At 42.0% G+C, this 15,713-nt stretch overlaps 1 protein-coding gene across 4 annotated transcripts in view; it reads right to left on the reverse strand.

Moving 5' to 3' along the window:
• Positions 1 to 4,947: 4,947 nt before the first annotated feature.
• znf462 (zinc finger protein 462) overlaps positions 4,948 to 15,713 on the reverse strand; it is a 52,430-nt gene continuing 41,664 nt past the window's right edge. For all 4 annotated transcript variants that reach the window (XM_084386389.1, XM_084386386.1, XM_084386387.1 and 1 more), the window contains exons 8-13: positions 13,232 to 13,511; positions 10,644 to 10,780; positions 9,230 to 9,453; positions 8,668 to 8,863; positions 6,328 to 6,427; positions 4,948 to 5,806 (exon numbers count right to left, since the gene is read on the reverse strand). In XM_084386389.1, the coding sequence (XP_084242515.1) occupies positions 5,599 to 5,806; positions 6,328 to 6,427; positions 8,668 to 8,863; positions 9,230 to 9,453; positions 10,644 to 10,780; positions 13,232 to 13,511 (1,145 nt within the window). In that variant the 3' untranslated portion in view covers positions 4,948 to 5,598. The remainder of the gene's footprint in view (positions 5,807 to 6,327; positions 6,428 to 8,667; positions 8,864 to 9,229; positions 9,454 to 10,643; positions 10,781 to 13,231; positions 13,512 to 15,713) is intronic.

Raw genomic sequence — 15,713 nt, forward strand, 5'->3', positions numbered from 1 at the left:
CTCTTATCCTGAACATTGTATAAGCATTCTTGACAGACACACAACAAACATTTAAGATGAACTATTAAAGAAAATGTTTTTTTTTTGTTGAATTTATCATGCTTTAATGAAGCCCTTTTTAAAAAAAATCCCTATGGGAAGAATTAATGGGAAAAAATACTTGAGGTACCAATGCATCAGAAAAAGTGGGCGGGCATTAATCAACGTTACGGTAATAATGTTTGTTCATAACTACGGTATTAATGTTTGTTCATAACTACAATGTTTGTTCATAACTACGGGAATAATGTTTGTTCATAACTACAGTAATAATGTTTGTTCATAACTACGGGAATGATGTTTGTTCATAACTACGGGAATAATGTTTGTTCATAACTACGGTAATAATGTTTGTTCATAACTACGGGAATGATGTTTGTTCATAACTACGGTAATAATGTTTGTTCATAACTACAGTAATAATGTTTGTTCATAACTACGGGAATGATGTTTGTTCATAACTACGGTAATAATGTTTGTTCATAACTACGGTAATAATGTTTGTTCATAACTACGGTAATAATGTTTGTTCATAACTACGGGAATGATGTTTGTTCATAACTACGGTAATAATGTTTGTTCATAACTACGGGAATGATGTTTGTTCATAACTACGGGAATAATGTTTGTTCATAACTACGGGAATAATGTTTGTTCATAACTACGGTAATAATGTTTGTTCATAACTACGGTAATGATGTTTGTTCATAACTACGGTAATGATGTTTGTTCATAACTACGGGAATAATGTTTGTTCATAACTACGGGAATAATGTTTGTTCATAACTACGGTAATGATGTTTGTTCATAACTACGGGAATAATGTTTGTTCATAACTACGGGAATAATGTTTGTTCATAACTACGTTAATAATGTTTGTTCATAACTACGTTAATAATGTTTGTTCATAACTACGTTAATAATGTTTGTTCATAACTACGGGAATGATGTTTGTTCATAACTACGTTAATAATGTTTGTTCATAACTACGTTAATAATGTTTGTTCATAACTACGGGAATAATGTTTGATCATAACTACGTTAATAATGTTTGTTCATAACTACATTAATAATGTTTGTTCATAACTACGTTAATAATGTTTGTTCATAACTACGTTAATAATGTTTGTTCATAACTACGGGAATGATGTTTGTTCATAACTACGGGAATAATGTTTGTTCATAACTACGTTAATAATGTTTGTTCATAAAAAAAAAAAAAAATTCATTCAGCAGAATTAATAACTTAAATGCATAAAGGATGATTGAAGCGGCAGTCGCACTGGTTTGATCCTGACATGAACATGTGTTTTAATTTCCAGCACTAAATTGAAGGATGGGAGTGTTCCTGAGAAACGTGTGGTTCTCATCAGACTCTTCTTTGGTTGTTTAAAGGGTCTCCAGGGTTTCCTTCCTTCCACCGAAACACTCGTCTGATGTTCTGATCCGCTGATCCCTCATGTCTGGCAGATATTTTTAAAAGATGATGTTATATCTGTGAAATAAAAGCAGCTCTGGAATGTCCTCGTCTCGTCTGCTGGGTTTCAGACGGGATTTCTTTATCATGGGACGGCCGTGAGACAGTGTGTTTGTGTGCATTTCATACACAAATATACAATATCAATAGACAAAACACCCAATGAAAATGAAATGTTCTTGCTCTCATGATTCAATATTTATTTTGTAAGGTTCTCTCACAGTTATGAACAATCGTTCTTCCAGTTACGTTCTTTGATTACCTGGTCTTTAATAATGTTATGAAAAGGTTAGTACAAAAACATGATTTGTTTCTTCTGAAATGTTTCAGTTGGACGTTCGTCTGCCGTTTTTTAAACGTGACTGTTTTAGAATGTTACATTCAAAAGTAACATTCCCATAACGTTGGAAGAATGATACAATGTTTACACTTTTTTAAACATTCAAAATTCCTGAACATTCAGAGAACATTTACGTTGTCATAAGTTAATGGGAACGTTCTACATATTTTTGTAAAGATGATTTGAATACATTTTGAATTTATGATTTTGATGATTTTGAATAAGAGCGTCTGTCAAGGGCATGTATAATATGCAAGTACATTTTCCTTTCTTTTTTTTAATCAAAATGTTCAAAAAACATATTTTAAGAGGTTTTTCTTCAAAAATTCATTAATTGGAATCATATATGATATTTTATATGATTATATGAATACATAGCCTTTGAATTGGAATCATATCAGTCATGTATACAATACAGTTTTATGGTTTTCTTATCACACAACAACAAAATGGCTTTCTGCGTGTTTGATTTGATGAACAAAATGATTTCAAATAATAATTGTAATATAATAATATAATAACACTTTACAAGAAGGTCTCATTTGGACAATATCCACTAACAGCTCCTGTATTGACGCCTTGAAGGTCAAAGCTTTATCAGGGACGTTCATCATCATCCATCATCTTCACACTGAACTGAGTCTGCAGGGTTTGTCCTCCTCGACCCTGAGGAACCGTTCAGTCAGAAACACTGACTCCGGCTCCTGGCGTTCTGCAGATCAAGTCTCCTGTGGAAAGTCTCTGTGGGATTTATCCGGGTTTTCCTCTGACCTCATAACACTGGAACCGGGAAACACCAAAACTGCATTGTATTTCAACACCTCATGACACTTTGTCCGTTTATTTCTCTCCTCGAGACGCGTTATAATAACATTATGATAACACTGACACTCCACAGGGGTTTCCAAGATAAAGAGGGATGTCAAATGTAGGAAATATGTCCTTAAATCATTGAGTTTTGAGGAAATGTGTTCTCTGTTCTGAGAGAAATGCTTCTAAAGTCTGGTTTTAAATGCGTGTGCCTCAGACGTGTACAGTCAATCTGTTCGAGTTGGTTTGTTTTTGAGTTAATAAACAAATCAAGTAAATTTGTCAATGTTCTCAATGTTATGAACAAACGTTCTCCCAGTAACGTTAATAGAACGTTTGTTGAAAGTTATCTGGGCTTTTATAATGTTCTCAAAACGTTCAAACAAAAACTTTATTTATACATTGTTCATGGAACGTTTTTTTTCTGAAATGGACGTTTTGTCTAACACTTTTTAAACGTTAAAGAGAAAATTTAAAAGTAACGTTCCCATAATGTTTTAAAACATCCAAATAACTGGATGTAATGTAAATATAAATATTATCCCATAATCAAAATGTTCAAAAACACATTTTCAGGTTTTTTCATCAAAATATCATGAATTAGAATCATAAATACAACACGTTTTATGGTTTTCTTATCACATAGGAATGTTTGATTTAATGAACAAAATGATTTCAAATAATAATTGTAATAAAATAATTTGGTAAAACTTTACAAGGTGGTTTAATATGTTACAGCATTTATTAACCTTTGTTAATGTCAGTTAATATAAATGTTCGTGTTAGTTCACAGTGCTTATTGTAAAACAAGTCAATAAATGTGTAAAAACAATATAAGAATATGGAAAATCATTTCGCATGATCTTGATGTTTTTTTTTTCTGAAATGGACGTTTTGTCTGACACTTTTTAAACGTTAAAGAGAAAATTTCAAAGTAATGTTCCCATAATCTTTGAAGAAAAATCAAGGAAAATGTTTTAAAACATTCAAATAACTGGATGTAATGTAAATATAAATACAGTATCCCATAATCAAAATGTTCAAAAACACATTTTCAGTTTTTTTCTTCAAAATATCATGAATTGGAATCATAAATACAACACGTTTTATGGTCATCATAGCTCAGACCTGCGAATGCGAGTCCTGCGCAGAAAACGACGGAAGCGCGTGCGTTTAGGTTATCTGATAACTTTATTACCAAGTTAAAAAAAGACAATGAATTACAATATTTACAGAATATAGAGAAATCAAAGGAATAAAACTGTAAACAACCAGTCTAGAAGACATCACAACCCACCATCAGAAATCATCAGGAGTTTCACAGAAGAAGGAGATCTAAGGTCAACTATGGCGCCGAGAGTTAAAGGGAAACCAGGAGAACTAAAGCATATATATATACAGATATCCAGTGTGTCACAAGAGTCTTAAAAGCTTATTTCTGATGGTCTTCTACACGGGCGTCTTTTAGAAAGGCTGGGCTACTCCTTATGAAGGGCTTTTAAGGGTACAAAAGGTTTTTTTTTTCTCTTAACCAGAACATTTACAACAGCTTTGAACAGTGGAGAGCTAAAAACGGAAAGAGACGTCATCTATTGATTTGTATTTTTCTTCTTTTTTTTGTTAAGTTAAATATCAGAACAACACTTAAAGGAACAGACCCCGTTCAGTTTCAAACACTTAGCTTGGAGTTTATACACGGCTGCAAAACGGCATGCAGATTACCCAGAAGGCAACTGGGTTTCGCCCTCAGCAATGTCCAGTCATTGCTCGGGAAAGACAATCATATCTTGCTTTGGGACTTTGGGAAGCGACACTTTTGGTACCGAGGAGAGGTTCTGTTTGACCGATGACCGATGCGCTCGTGGATCCAGAAGCGTCTAACGTGTAAGGCTTTGGGGTTTTTCGAGCAGCAACTTCCATCACGTACAATCTCAGCCTTACGGGGGAAAAGCTTCCGGAGAAATCCCTCTTTTAAAGGAACGATCCGAGTTCAAGAGCCGGAAGTGACGGGATCATGTTTGCGGTGCAGTGAAACACTGAATCTCGCATCTTCGTTCCAGTGTAAAAACTCTTGCTTGTTCTGAACCCGGAATATTCCTTTAAACATCCGTACGGGAGGAAAATCTACCGGAGATCGGCAGAAACACGGGATTATTTCATCCATCGATGTTCAACACGTCTGGTTTTAAATCGTTATTAAAGTGAAGTGGAAGTGAGCCGGGAAGAGGTCGAAATCCTCAAGAAAAGTAGCAATTTGCTACAATTTTTTTTTTGGGGGGGGGGGGGGGGGCAAGTGTTGATACTCTAAAATCATGTCTAAAAGAATCAAGATTATCTAGATAAACAACTATTCCTCAAGGAATTCGGCTACGGGAAGATTAACACAAGGCTAAAATGTAAAAAAAACTGAAACCGCGTGTCGGCGTTCCGACCGAATCCGAAACCCTTCCCGCGTTTCGTATGGATTCGCCTCTGGTTTCTCGTCTGTGACGAACGTGACGCGCGACACACACCGTCTTGAAGACTATCAGTGTGTGTGTGCGCGTTCACCGCGGCGGAAGACATTCGATTCGTATCGTACGCTGTTATCTTTCATAAACCAATGGGAAAGTGCATTGAAAGGAACATGAGAGAAGGGCTTTGACTGTGGAAAATCTGACTCGGGATTCGATCGGAACATCGACTTCGCGGTTTCATTCACTATTGGTTACCAATATATCAACATCTGTCCTGAGGGACCAAGTCACACTTTGTAAAATTCAGTGTAAGATTCAGCAACTGAACACACATCTACCGATACTCCAAATCTAGCTTTTTTTTAAACCAAAAAACAAGCAGCCAAAACAAAAGAGAAACAGACGGACAAACGTACGACATTCTTAACCGCGTCTAAAGCCAAACGACGTGTCTCACTACAGCTTTCCTTTCGCTCCTAAGGGTCGTTGTTTTTGGTCTCCAGCGTCTTTTCCTCTTCCTGGTTCTGAGTCGGACTCTTGGATTGGTCAGATTGATCCGCCCCCGCAGCGTCCACAGTGTCGGTGGATTGGTCGATCCCCCTGTCAATCACAGCTGCTGGGCCAATCAGAGGCAGAGCTGATGAGGGAACAGGACTGTCTTCTTTCTTGCTGCCGTTAACAGTCCTGAAAACATCAGACGTGTGTTCAGCTTTACTGGCTGATTAATGTGTAAAGGGTTAAAGGGTTAATTCAGCCGAGAACTAAAGTTACTCGCCCTCACGTCGTTCCAAACATCCAAACACGTTAACATCCGATTCCTGACCTCAAGTATTCGATTCCAGATTCCCAACCCTACAACTCAAGATTGTCAAATAAATCTAAACGCACTTAAATTTGGTCAAACAGAAGCTCAAGAACCAATGAGGTTTGTTCTCGCGTGTGAAACAATCTTCTGTTTATGATTCATATGCGAATCAAAGCCTAAATTCAGTCCGTTCATCAAATAAAGAAATCGTGTCTCTTCAGAAACCTTGGATTAAACCGCTTCATTCATATGGAGTTATTTGACCATCTCTTTATAAATGTTGTGAAGCGAGTTTCAGCGGAGGCACAGAAATCAAAGAAAGTCGTGTTTTGACGATGTACGGGTTTGGAACGACACGAGGGCGAGTAATTAATGACTTGATTTGAATCGTGAGACTCACATGCCGTGTCGAAGGACGTGTCGTTCCCATTCGATGCTCAGCGTGAACGTGCGTCCGCAGAACTCACACGGATAGCGTTTCACAGGAGACTCCGGAGCGCCTGAAACACCAGCACAACTTTAACACAATATTCACTGAGCGAACGAGAAAAAAGCTTCAACATGTCTTCAGGATCTTTCAACAACCAATTTAGTGACATTTTACATTTACATTCATGCATTAGACTGATGCTTTTATCTAACGAACACTGCGATCCCTGGGAATCGAACACATGGCATCGGCATCGGGATTTACAGTAAAGCTTTAGCTCAGGTAATATATACATATATATATCAGTATTTCATTCAGTAGATATTTCTTCTTAACCCAGGGTTCGTACAGACACTGTAAAATCAAATTCCAGGACTTTAAGCACGACTTTTTTGGTTTTCAAGGGATACAATCAGAGATCTCACATATCAGACGGGTCGCAGCGCTGATTTTGTGTGAATAGGTTGCTTTATCAATAAAATTAAACACTCATTTCACATATCTGTTCTCAGACACCAGTGATAACATGAGCTCAACACTCTTTCTCTTCTCAAAGCTCAAATCTAACTGGACGGCCTGTTTCATAACGGGGCGATGGCGGTGTAAGAATTGAGAAATTAGGAGATGGCGGACAGTCTGGCTGAAGAGCGACCAGACCCTGAGAGGACAAAGGACCTGTCTGGAAATTAACATTTGAACTCCTCCTCGTGCACTATCGAGACGAAAGTCTCACCTCCGAGTAGGGTTGCAAAATTTCCAGAAATTTTGGAAACTTTTCAGGATTATTTGGAAACTTTCGGAAACTTTTCAGGATTATTTGGAAATTTTCAGTTTTTGATATTCACTTTTAGAAAGTTTCTGGAAATTTACCAGAAATATTCAGCCCCTTTGCAACCCTACCTCCGAGTCATCTTAATCTACATCTCTTTCCCTCATCCCCCTCTCCTTCTCCCCCATGCGAAGATCACCAAAAACTCATCGTTTAATGTGAATGATTAACATTGAGTATTATACATATTTAGTATCATTTGAAATGTCTCAGTGCGACTGGTACAAATGTCTCATTTCCAAATGAGTCAAACAAAAGATAATAAGGCTTTTAAGAGCTTAGACAGAACTGGCACACAAAGGAAAGTGGTCTCTAGACAAATGCCCCCCTGTAACCTCTGAATGCAAATGTCCATGTTTCCGTGTGAATTCAACAAGAAGATCGGGGCCTTCTGTTACTCAGATGAGCCCATGATGTTGAAGGACCTCAAAGAATTCAGCATCATGTACTTCTTAATGTTGGTTCGCATCTCTTCTCTTTAATCTAGAGCTTTTGATGTTTTGTATCGATTATCTTTGAACTGATTATGAAATTGGCATGATACATTTACCTGACATAATAAATTGTTACATTTGATTATTCTAACTGACTTTGGCATTATTTTCATTAAAGAGTTAAAAGGAATAGTCAAACATTCGCTCACATTTAATGATGCACAGATATCATTAAAACCTTTTCATTTATGGAGTCAGATAAAATAAGAGAAAATACATATTCAAATGTATTGCATTTAATCCAAAAATACTTTGCCTCGAGAAAAGGCCAGTAACGCGTAGAGACCTTCCGCGCTGGTCGGATGCCGGCTTTGGGCCGATCGAGCGCGAGCTTACAGCGGAAAAAATCAACAATTCTTGCTCTGTCGCGCTGTGATTGATCGCCCAGTGTGATTGGCTCTATAGGAGTCTATGTTTTCGGGATCAATTGTTTCGTACATTTACGTCGCCTAATCGTGACGTTTTGTGTAAAAGGCCCGTGATGTGAGACACTGCAGACAAAACCATTGTTTTCTTCAGATTTGAGCTCAATATTTCTGTAAATGGAACACGCAAGCTGATTTGCTAAGGTTTGCGCTCGTCCATGTACTGGTGTACTTTGCGCCATTATTTATCGCCCAAAAAAAGGATTGATAACCCCCCTTAGGGTAAACAGAACACAACCAACATGAATGCATTGCAGATATCATTAATGTCAATATTTTAATGAATTTAGTCTGATTGGAGGAGACTCAGAATGCTAAATCCTGACTGGAGACAGGTGGAGCTGGGGAGGGAGGAGGGTCATTCGCTCCTGATAATACTGAAGGAGATATGAATACAGTGATAGGCGTCGTATTCCTATAGGCAGACGTGTATCAGCTGAGAGGCACTGATGTGAGCTTGACTAACGTGACCTTCATGACCTAGCGTGACGCTACGTTTGATAGCGTTATATCTTTGACCCATTATCTTTACCCAGACTGAGTGAATCTGCTGAACTGTTACCTGTGTCCTCCGTCTCGTCCGGAAGCTTCTCCTCCTCTTCCTCATCCATCATCTCCTCCTCCTCCTCTTCCTCTTCGTCTGCCTCCTCTTCTTCTCTCTCCTCATCCTCGCTGCTGTTCGCGTCCTTCATCTTGTCCTTCATCAGCTCCAGCTGGTCCAGGTTCACCTGCCCCACCAGCTCAAAGTTACGGATCACCTGCGGATCAATTGGAATATGGTATAAAACGTTTGTGAATAAAGCAGCGTTTCCATCCCATCACAAGTGGACACACCCCCTACTGCTGACTGGCTCACTCTCCTTTCTCCCCCATCATGAGTGGACACGCCCCCTACTGCTGACTGGCTCACTCTCTCTCCTCCCCCATCATGAGTGGACACGCCCCCCACTGCTGACTGGCTACAAGTGTGTTGTGCTGCTCGGTCCAATCCACTTTCAATAACATTTCTCAAAAATCGCTTACTGCACCTTTAAACGTAACTTTAGTCTTAAAATAAACATGCAGAAAGTACACAGAAGCATAAACACAGCTTCACACCACGTTATGTAGGTCAGAACAGGCACCTTGTGTTCCTCTCGCAGGTGAGCCTCCAGCTCGTGCAGAAGCTTGCTGTCGTAGTAGCAGAGCTGGCACTGATACGGCTTCAGCTCCTCGTGCTTCTGGATGTGCATCTGCAGGTTCTGCTCGCTGGAGCAGGTGAAGGTGCATTTATGACAGCGGAAGACCAGGCCCTCCAGGTGACGGGACAGCTTCGAGCGCGAGACCTCCAGCGGCGCTACGCGCTCCTCTGAGACACACACACACACACACAATCAGTCCCGGAAACCTTTTATTCTTAATGCATCACAACTCTTCCAGCATGGAGCTTTTCATTTAATAATTTGTTTTCTCTTGGGTGGGTGGGGTACAATATTTTTTCAGTATTCTCCTGTTTTTTTTTAAAGAAAAAAGGAAAAAAAAGCGAGGTTATGCATGTGACGTCACTGTCAGCCGGAGTGAGTGCGGTTACACACACTGAGTGGCAGAAAGAAACACTGAGTGGCAGAAACACTGAGTGGCAGAAACACTGAGTGGCAGAGACACTGAGTGGCAGAGACACTGAGTGGCAGAAACACTGAGTGGCAGAGACAGTGAGTGGCAGAAACACTGAGTGGCAGAAACACTGAGTGGCAGAAACACTGAGTGAGACAGTGAGTGGCAGAAACACTGAGTGGCAGAGACAGTGAGTGGCAGAGACACTGAGTGGCAGAGACACTGAGTGGCAGAAACACTGAGTGGCAGAGACAGTGAGTGGCAGAAACACTGAGTGGCAGAAACACTGAGTGGCAGAAACACTGAGTGAGACAGTGAGTGGCAGAAACACTGAGTGGCAGAGACAGTGAGTGGCAGAGACACTGAGTGGCAGAGACAGTGAGTGGCAGAGACATTGAGTGGCAGAGACATTGAGTGGCAGAAAGACTTGAGTGGCAGAGACAGTGAGTGGCAGAGACAGTGAGTGGCAGAGACATTGAGTGGCAGAAACACTGAGTGGCAGAAACACTGAGTGGCGGAGACACTGAGTGGCAGAAACACTGAGTGGCAGAGACACTGAGTGGCAGAGACATTGAGTGGCAGAAACACTGAGTGGCAGAAACACTGAGTGGCAGAAAGAAACACTGAGTGGCGGAGACAGTGAGTGGCAGAGACACTGAGTGGCAGAAACACTGAGTGGCAGAAACACTGAGTGGCAGAGACACTGAGTGGCAGAAACACTGAGTGGCGGAGACACTGAGTGGCAGAAACACTTGAGTGGCAGAAACACTTGAGTGGCAGCATTGGTTTTCAGCCGCGAGTAAAGTAAGGAAAAAAATTATAAAAAAATCACTGAACCAATGAGTTAAATGACCCACTGAACACAGAGAGCCAAAAGAAAACCAACATCGAAATAAATTGATGAAACGCTAATAATGAAATGATTAGAAATGAGGAGTGTGTCACCTCTGTGCAGGACGATGTGGTCGATCATGCTGGTCTTGTGTTTGCTGTGGTAAAGACAGAAGGGGCATCGAAGGTCTTTGAGAAGCTCCTCCGATCCACTGCTGTGACCGCCTTCCACATGCAGTGTGAACGTAGACCTGACACACACACACACACACACACACACACACACACACACACACACACAGGGATATTCTGATGATTAGATTCCAAGCATTTTAAGATCAGGGTTTCTCAAACTGGGGTTTGCGAGTGGATGAAAAGCTAATATAATAGCTCTCAAAATAAAATAAAATAAAGAATTATAAAATATAAGAATTATAAGACAAAAATGAAATGTTTTATAATTTTATGATAACGTAAAATTTAAATAAATAAAAAAATTAAAACGAATCAAAAAGAGTTGAAGAAAAGCTAATAAGGAAACCATGAAAACGTAAATTTAAAATAGAGTTTCAAAACCAAAACAAAGTTAAAAAGAAAATAATACAAATATTTTAAAAAACAACATACTAAAATTAAATGTTATCATGTAATGTTAATGTCAATGTCAAATCAAAAAGAGTTGAAGAATAGCTACTAAGGAAATCCCGCTTTTAATGATGAGCTTAAAGGGTTAGTTCACCCAAAAATGAAAATTCTGTCAGTAATTACTCACCCTCATGTTGTTCCAACCATGTAAGTCTTTCGTTCATCTTCGGAACACAAATTAAGATATTTTTGATGAAATCTGACAGAATTTTGACTCCTCCATAGGCTTCCAGTGTGACCGAAACTCACCGGCCCAGAATAGTTATTAAAACATCGTTAAAATAGTCCAAGTAACTACAGTGGCACTACATTAAGTTTATCATGCGACGAGCAGGGCCGGATTATCCATAGACGGGATTGGGCGAGTGCCCTGGGGCACCAGCCGATAGGGGGGCACCAAGTGATTAAGATAATGACTAGACTTTAAAATATTTTTCATGTTTTGTATATATATTATTTTGCTGGAAGAGATGCAGATACAAAATGAACAGTTAATGATACAATATATACAGAGAGAATATTAATTATATCCATAAAGAATTGACCGTTCGCAAAACCCCGCCCTCGAACGGTCCTCGTCCAATCCTAGCTCAGCAACTGTAACTAAGGAGAAGGACCCCCGTGACCGTCAAACATTGCGATTTTCAGCAAGATAGTGAAACGATGCGCCTATGGCACCTGCAAGTCTGACACCAGGTACCCCAAAAGTTTATAGGGAGGGGTCGTTTTTTTTTTCGCCTTTCCAAAGCCCAATTAAGATCCAAGCGGAAAGATGCCGACAATGGATTAAGACAACCCCGACAACCTCACTCATGGGCGTCAGTTTGGTTTGAAATGTGCTGGGGACAGAGACGCATTCGGAAGTGCATTTTCAGAAGTGCTGGGAATAATGACGCATTATTTATTTTTTTCTCTTTCGCGCAGGTCATGTTTTGAAAGACGATGTCCTGTAGCTTACTAATGTAAATAAATAAAAATGTACACAAAAATGTGATATCCAACTCGTTTTATGAATAAGAAAGCCTTAAGTTTTCAAAAAGCATTAGACATCTCTGACCCACTAATCTACTTCATAAGTACCATGCTGACAATATGACATGACGTGGTTTAACAATGATTACCAAATTTCTCTCTCATATTGCTCCTCATAACCACTGAAAACGGTCAAAAAATCGAACCAAAAGTCCAGGTTAAAGTTAAGGACGTTATCTGACATTAAGCGCTGCGTTTCTGCTTCACATTTTCAGCAGGGCAGCGTGGGTTGTGGGTTGGGCTGTGGGTTGACTCCACACGGTTCTCATGGGGTTTATACTAACGTGAAAAAGCTTTACGTGGCTTAATGTACCTAAACAACGATCACCAAATTTCTCTCTCATATTGCTCCTCATAACCACTGAAAACTGTAAAAAAAAAAAAAATATTCAAATGTTGTCACCCAGGGGCACTACACGGTGTTAATCCGGGCCTGGCGACGAGAATACTTTTTGTGCACAAAAACAAACAAAAATAACGACTTTATTCCACTTTTCATTTCCTTCTCTCTGGGCCTCGTAGTGTTTTTGCGCTGCGCGTCTGTGTTGCACGTCATCACGCAACACACACATGACCGGCGTCGGCCAATAGTGAGCCTACGTGGTGACGTGTAACACAGACGCGCTGCGCAAAAACACTACGCGAACCAACTAGACATCCAGAGAGAAGGAAATGAATAGTGGAATTAAGTCGTTATTTTTGTTTGTTTTTGCGCACAAAAAGTATTCTCGTCGCTTGATATACTTAAGATTGAGCCACTGGAGTCACTTGGACTATATTAACGATCTCTTTAATAACTTTTCTGGGCCAGCAAGTTTCGGTCACACTGGAAGCCTATGGAGGAGTGAAACATGGCTCAGATTTCATCAAAAATATCTTAATTTGTGTTCCGAAGATGAACGAAGGTCTTACGCGGTTGGAACAACATGAGGGTGAGTAATTACTGACAGAATTTTAATTTTTGGGTGAACTAACCCTTTAAATGCGAGTCCGTTGGGATAAAAGCGTAGAGATGAAGATCGTACTTGTAGCAGGTGAAGAAGGAGCAGTCTTTGCACTTGAAGAGCTTCTTCCCCCCGTGCCGGTCCCGGTAGTGTCTGCGCAGACTCTGCATGTACCCGGAGCTGAACTCACAGAACTCGCAGGTGAGGATGGAGTCGGGTCGGGCCGGAGCAGCGGGAGCGTCGGGAAGAGGAGGAAGAGGAGGAGGAGGAGGAGGAGAAACGTCGGCCTGGACTCGAGACGCCTGCTGGAAGTGACTGAGCTGCTGCTGAACATCTGCAGGCTCCAGATACGCCAGAGACTCTGAGACGAGACGACGGGGTCATGAAACAGACGTGAACAGATATGTACATCACTGAAAACACTAAAAACAATGTGGTAATCGGTTATTTTTGCGTTTATCAGAGCAATTTTGTACTTCCGGGTTGAAAAGCAAAGTCGAGGCAACGTCAGGGAATGTGAGGTAGAAGCCCCTTCGGAGTGTGTGATTGGCTGAATGTGAGGTGGAAGCCCCTTCGGAGTGTGTGATTGGCTGAATGTGAGGTGGAAGCGCCTTCGGAGTGTGTGATTGGCTGAATGTGAGGGAGAAGCCCCTTCGGAGTGTGTGGTTGGCTGAATGTGAGGTGGAAGCCCCTTCGGAGTGTGTGATTGGCTGAATGTGAGGTAGAAGCCCCTTCGGAGTGTGTGATTGGCTGAATGTGAGGGAGAATCCCCTTCGGAGTGTGTGATTGGCTGAATGTGAGGTGGAAGCCCCTTCGGAGTGTGTGATTGGCTGAATGTGAGGGCGAAGCCCCTTCGGAGAGTATGATTGGCTGAATGTGAGGTAGAAGCGCCTTCGGAGTGTGTGATTGGCTGAATGTGAGGTAGAAGCGCCTTCGGAGTGTGTGATTGGCTGAATGTGAGGTGGAAGCGCCTTCGGAGTGTGTGATTGGCTGAATGTGAGGTAGAAGCCCCTTCGGAGTGTGTGATTGGCTGAATGTGAGGGCGAAGCCCCTTCGGAGTGTGTGATTGGCTGAATGTGAGGTAGAAGCCCCTTCGGAGTGTGTGATTGGCTGAATGTGAGGGCGAAGCCCCTTCGGAGAGTATGATTGGCTGAATGTGCGGTAGAAGCCCCTTCGGAGTGTGTGATTGGCTGAATGTGAGGTGGAAGCGCCTTCGGAGTGTGTGATTGGCTGAATGTGAGGTAGAAGCGCCTTCGGAGTGTGTGGTTGGCTGAATGTGAGGTAGAAGCGCCTTCGGAGTGTGTGATTGGCTGAATGTGAGGTGGAAGCCCCTTCGGAGTGTGTGGTTGGCTGAATGTGAGGTAGAAGCGCCTTCGGAGTGTGTGATTGGCTGAATGTGAGGTAGAAGCGCCTTCGGAGTGTGTGGTTGGCTGAATGTGAGGTAGAAGCGCCTTCGGAGTGTGTGGTTGGCTGAATGTGAGGGAGAAGCCCCTTCGGAGAGTGTGATTGGCTGAATGTGAGGTGGAAGCGCCTTCGGAGTGTGTGATTGGCTGAATGTGAGGGCGAAGCCCCTTCGGAGAGTATGATTGGCTGAATGTGCGGTAGAAGCCCCTTCAGAGTGTGTGATTGGCTGAATGTGAGGTGGAAGCGCCTTCGGAGTGTGTGATTGGCTGAATGTGAGGTAGAAGCGCCTTCGGAGTGTGTGGTTGGCTGAATGTGAGGTAGAAGCGCCTTCGGAGTGTGTGATTGGCTGAATGTGAGGTGGAAGCCCCTTCGGAGTGTGTGGTTGGCTGAATGTGAGGTAGAAGCGCCTTCGGAGTGTGTGATTGGCTGAATGTGAGGTAGAAGCGCCTTCGGAGTGTGTGGTTGGCTGAATGTGAGGTAGAAGCGCCTTCGGAGTGTGTGGTTGGCTGAATGTGAGGGAGAAGCCCCTTCGGAGAGTGTGATTGGCTGAATGTGAGGTGGAAGCGCCTTCGGAGTGTGTGGTTGGCTGAATGTGAGGTAGAAGCGCCTTCGGAGTGTGTGGTTGGCTGAATGTGAGGTGGAAGCCCCTTCGGAGTGTGTGATTGGCTGAATGTGAGGTGGAAGCCCCTTCGGAGTGTGTGATTGGCTGAATGTGAGGTAGAAGCGCCTTCGGAGTGTGTGATTGGCTGAATGTGAGGGAGAAGCCCCTTCGGAGTGTGTGATTGGCTGAATGTGAGGTGGAAGCCCCTTCGGAGTGTGTGATTGGCTGAATGTGAGGGAGAAGCCCCTTCGGAGTGTTTGATTGGCTGAATGTGAGGTAGAAGCGCCTTCGGAGTGTGTGGTTGGCTGAATGTGAGGTGGAAGCGCCTTCGGAGTGTGTGATTGGCTGAATGTGAGGTGGAAGCGCCTTCGGAGTGTGTGATTGGCTGAATGTGAGGGAGAAGCCCCTTCGGAGTGTGTGATTGGCTGAATGTGAGATAGAATAGCCCCCAACCCCCCTAGCAAGATCACTTTTGGGACCTCTGTATTTATCAAAACCTGCGCCACACATGACTCCCCCCCCCGAGCCCCCCCAGGCTCCCCCAGCGTGTGTGTGTGT

Source organism: Rutilus rutilus (assembly GCF_951802725.1).
Source record: "Rutilus rutilus genome assembly, chromosome: 18".
Classification (NCBI taxonomy): Eukaryota; Metazoa; Chordata; class Actinopteri; order Cypriniformes; family Leuciscidae; genus Rutilus; species Rutilus rutilus.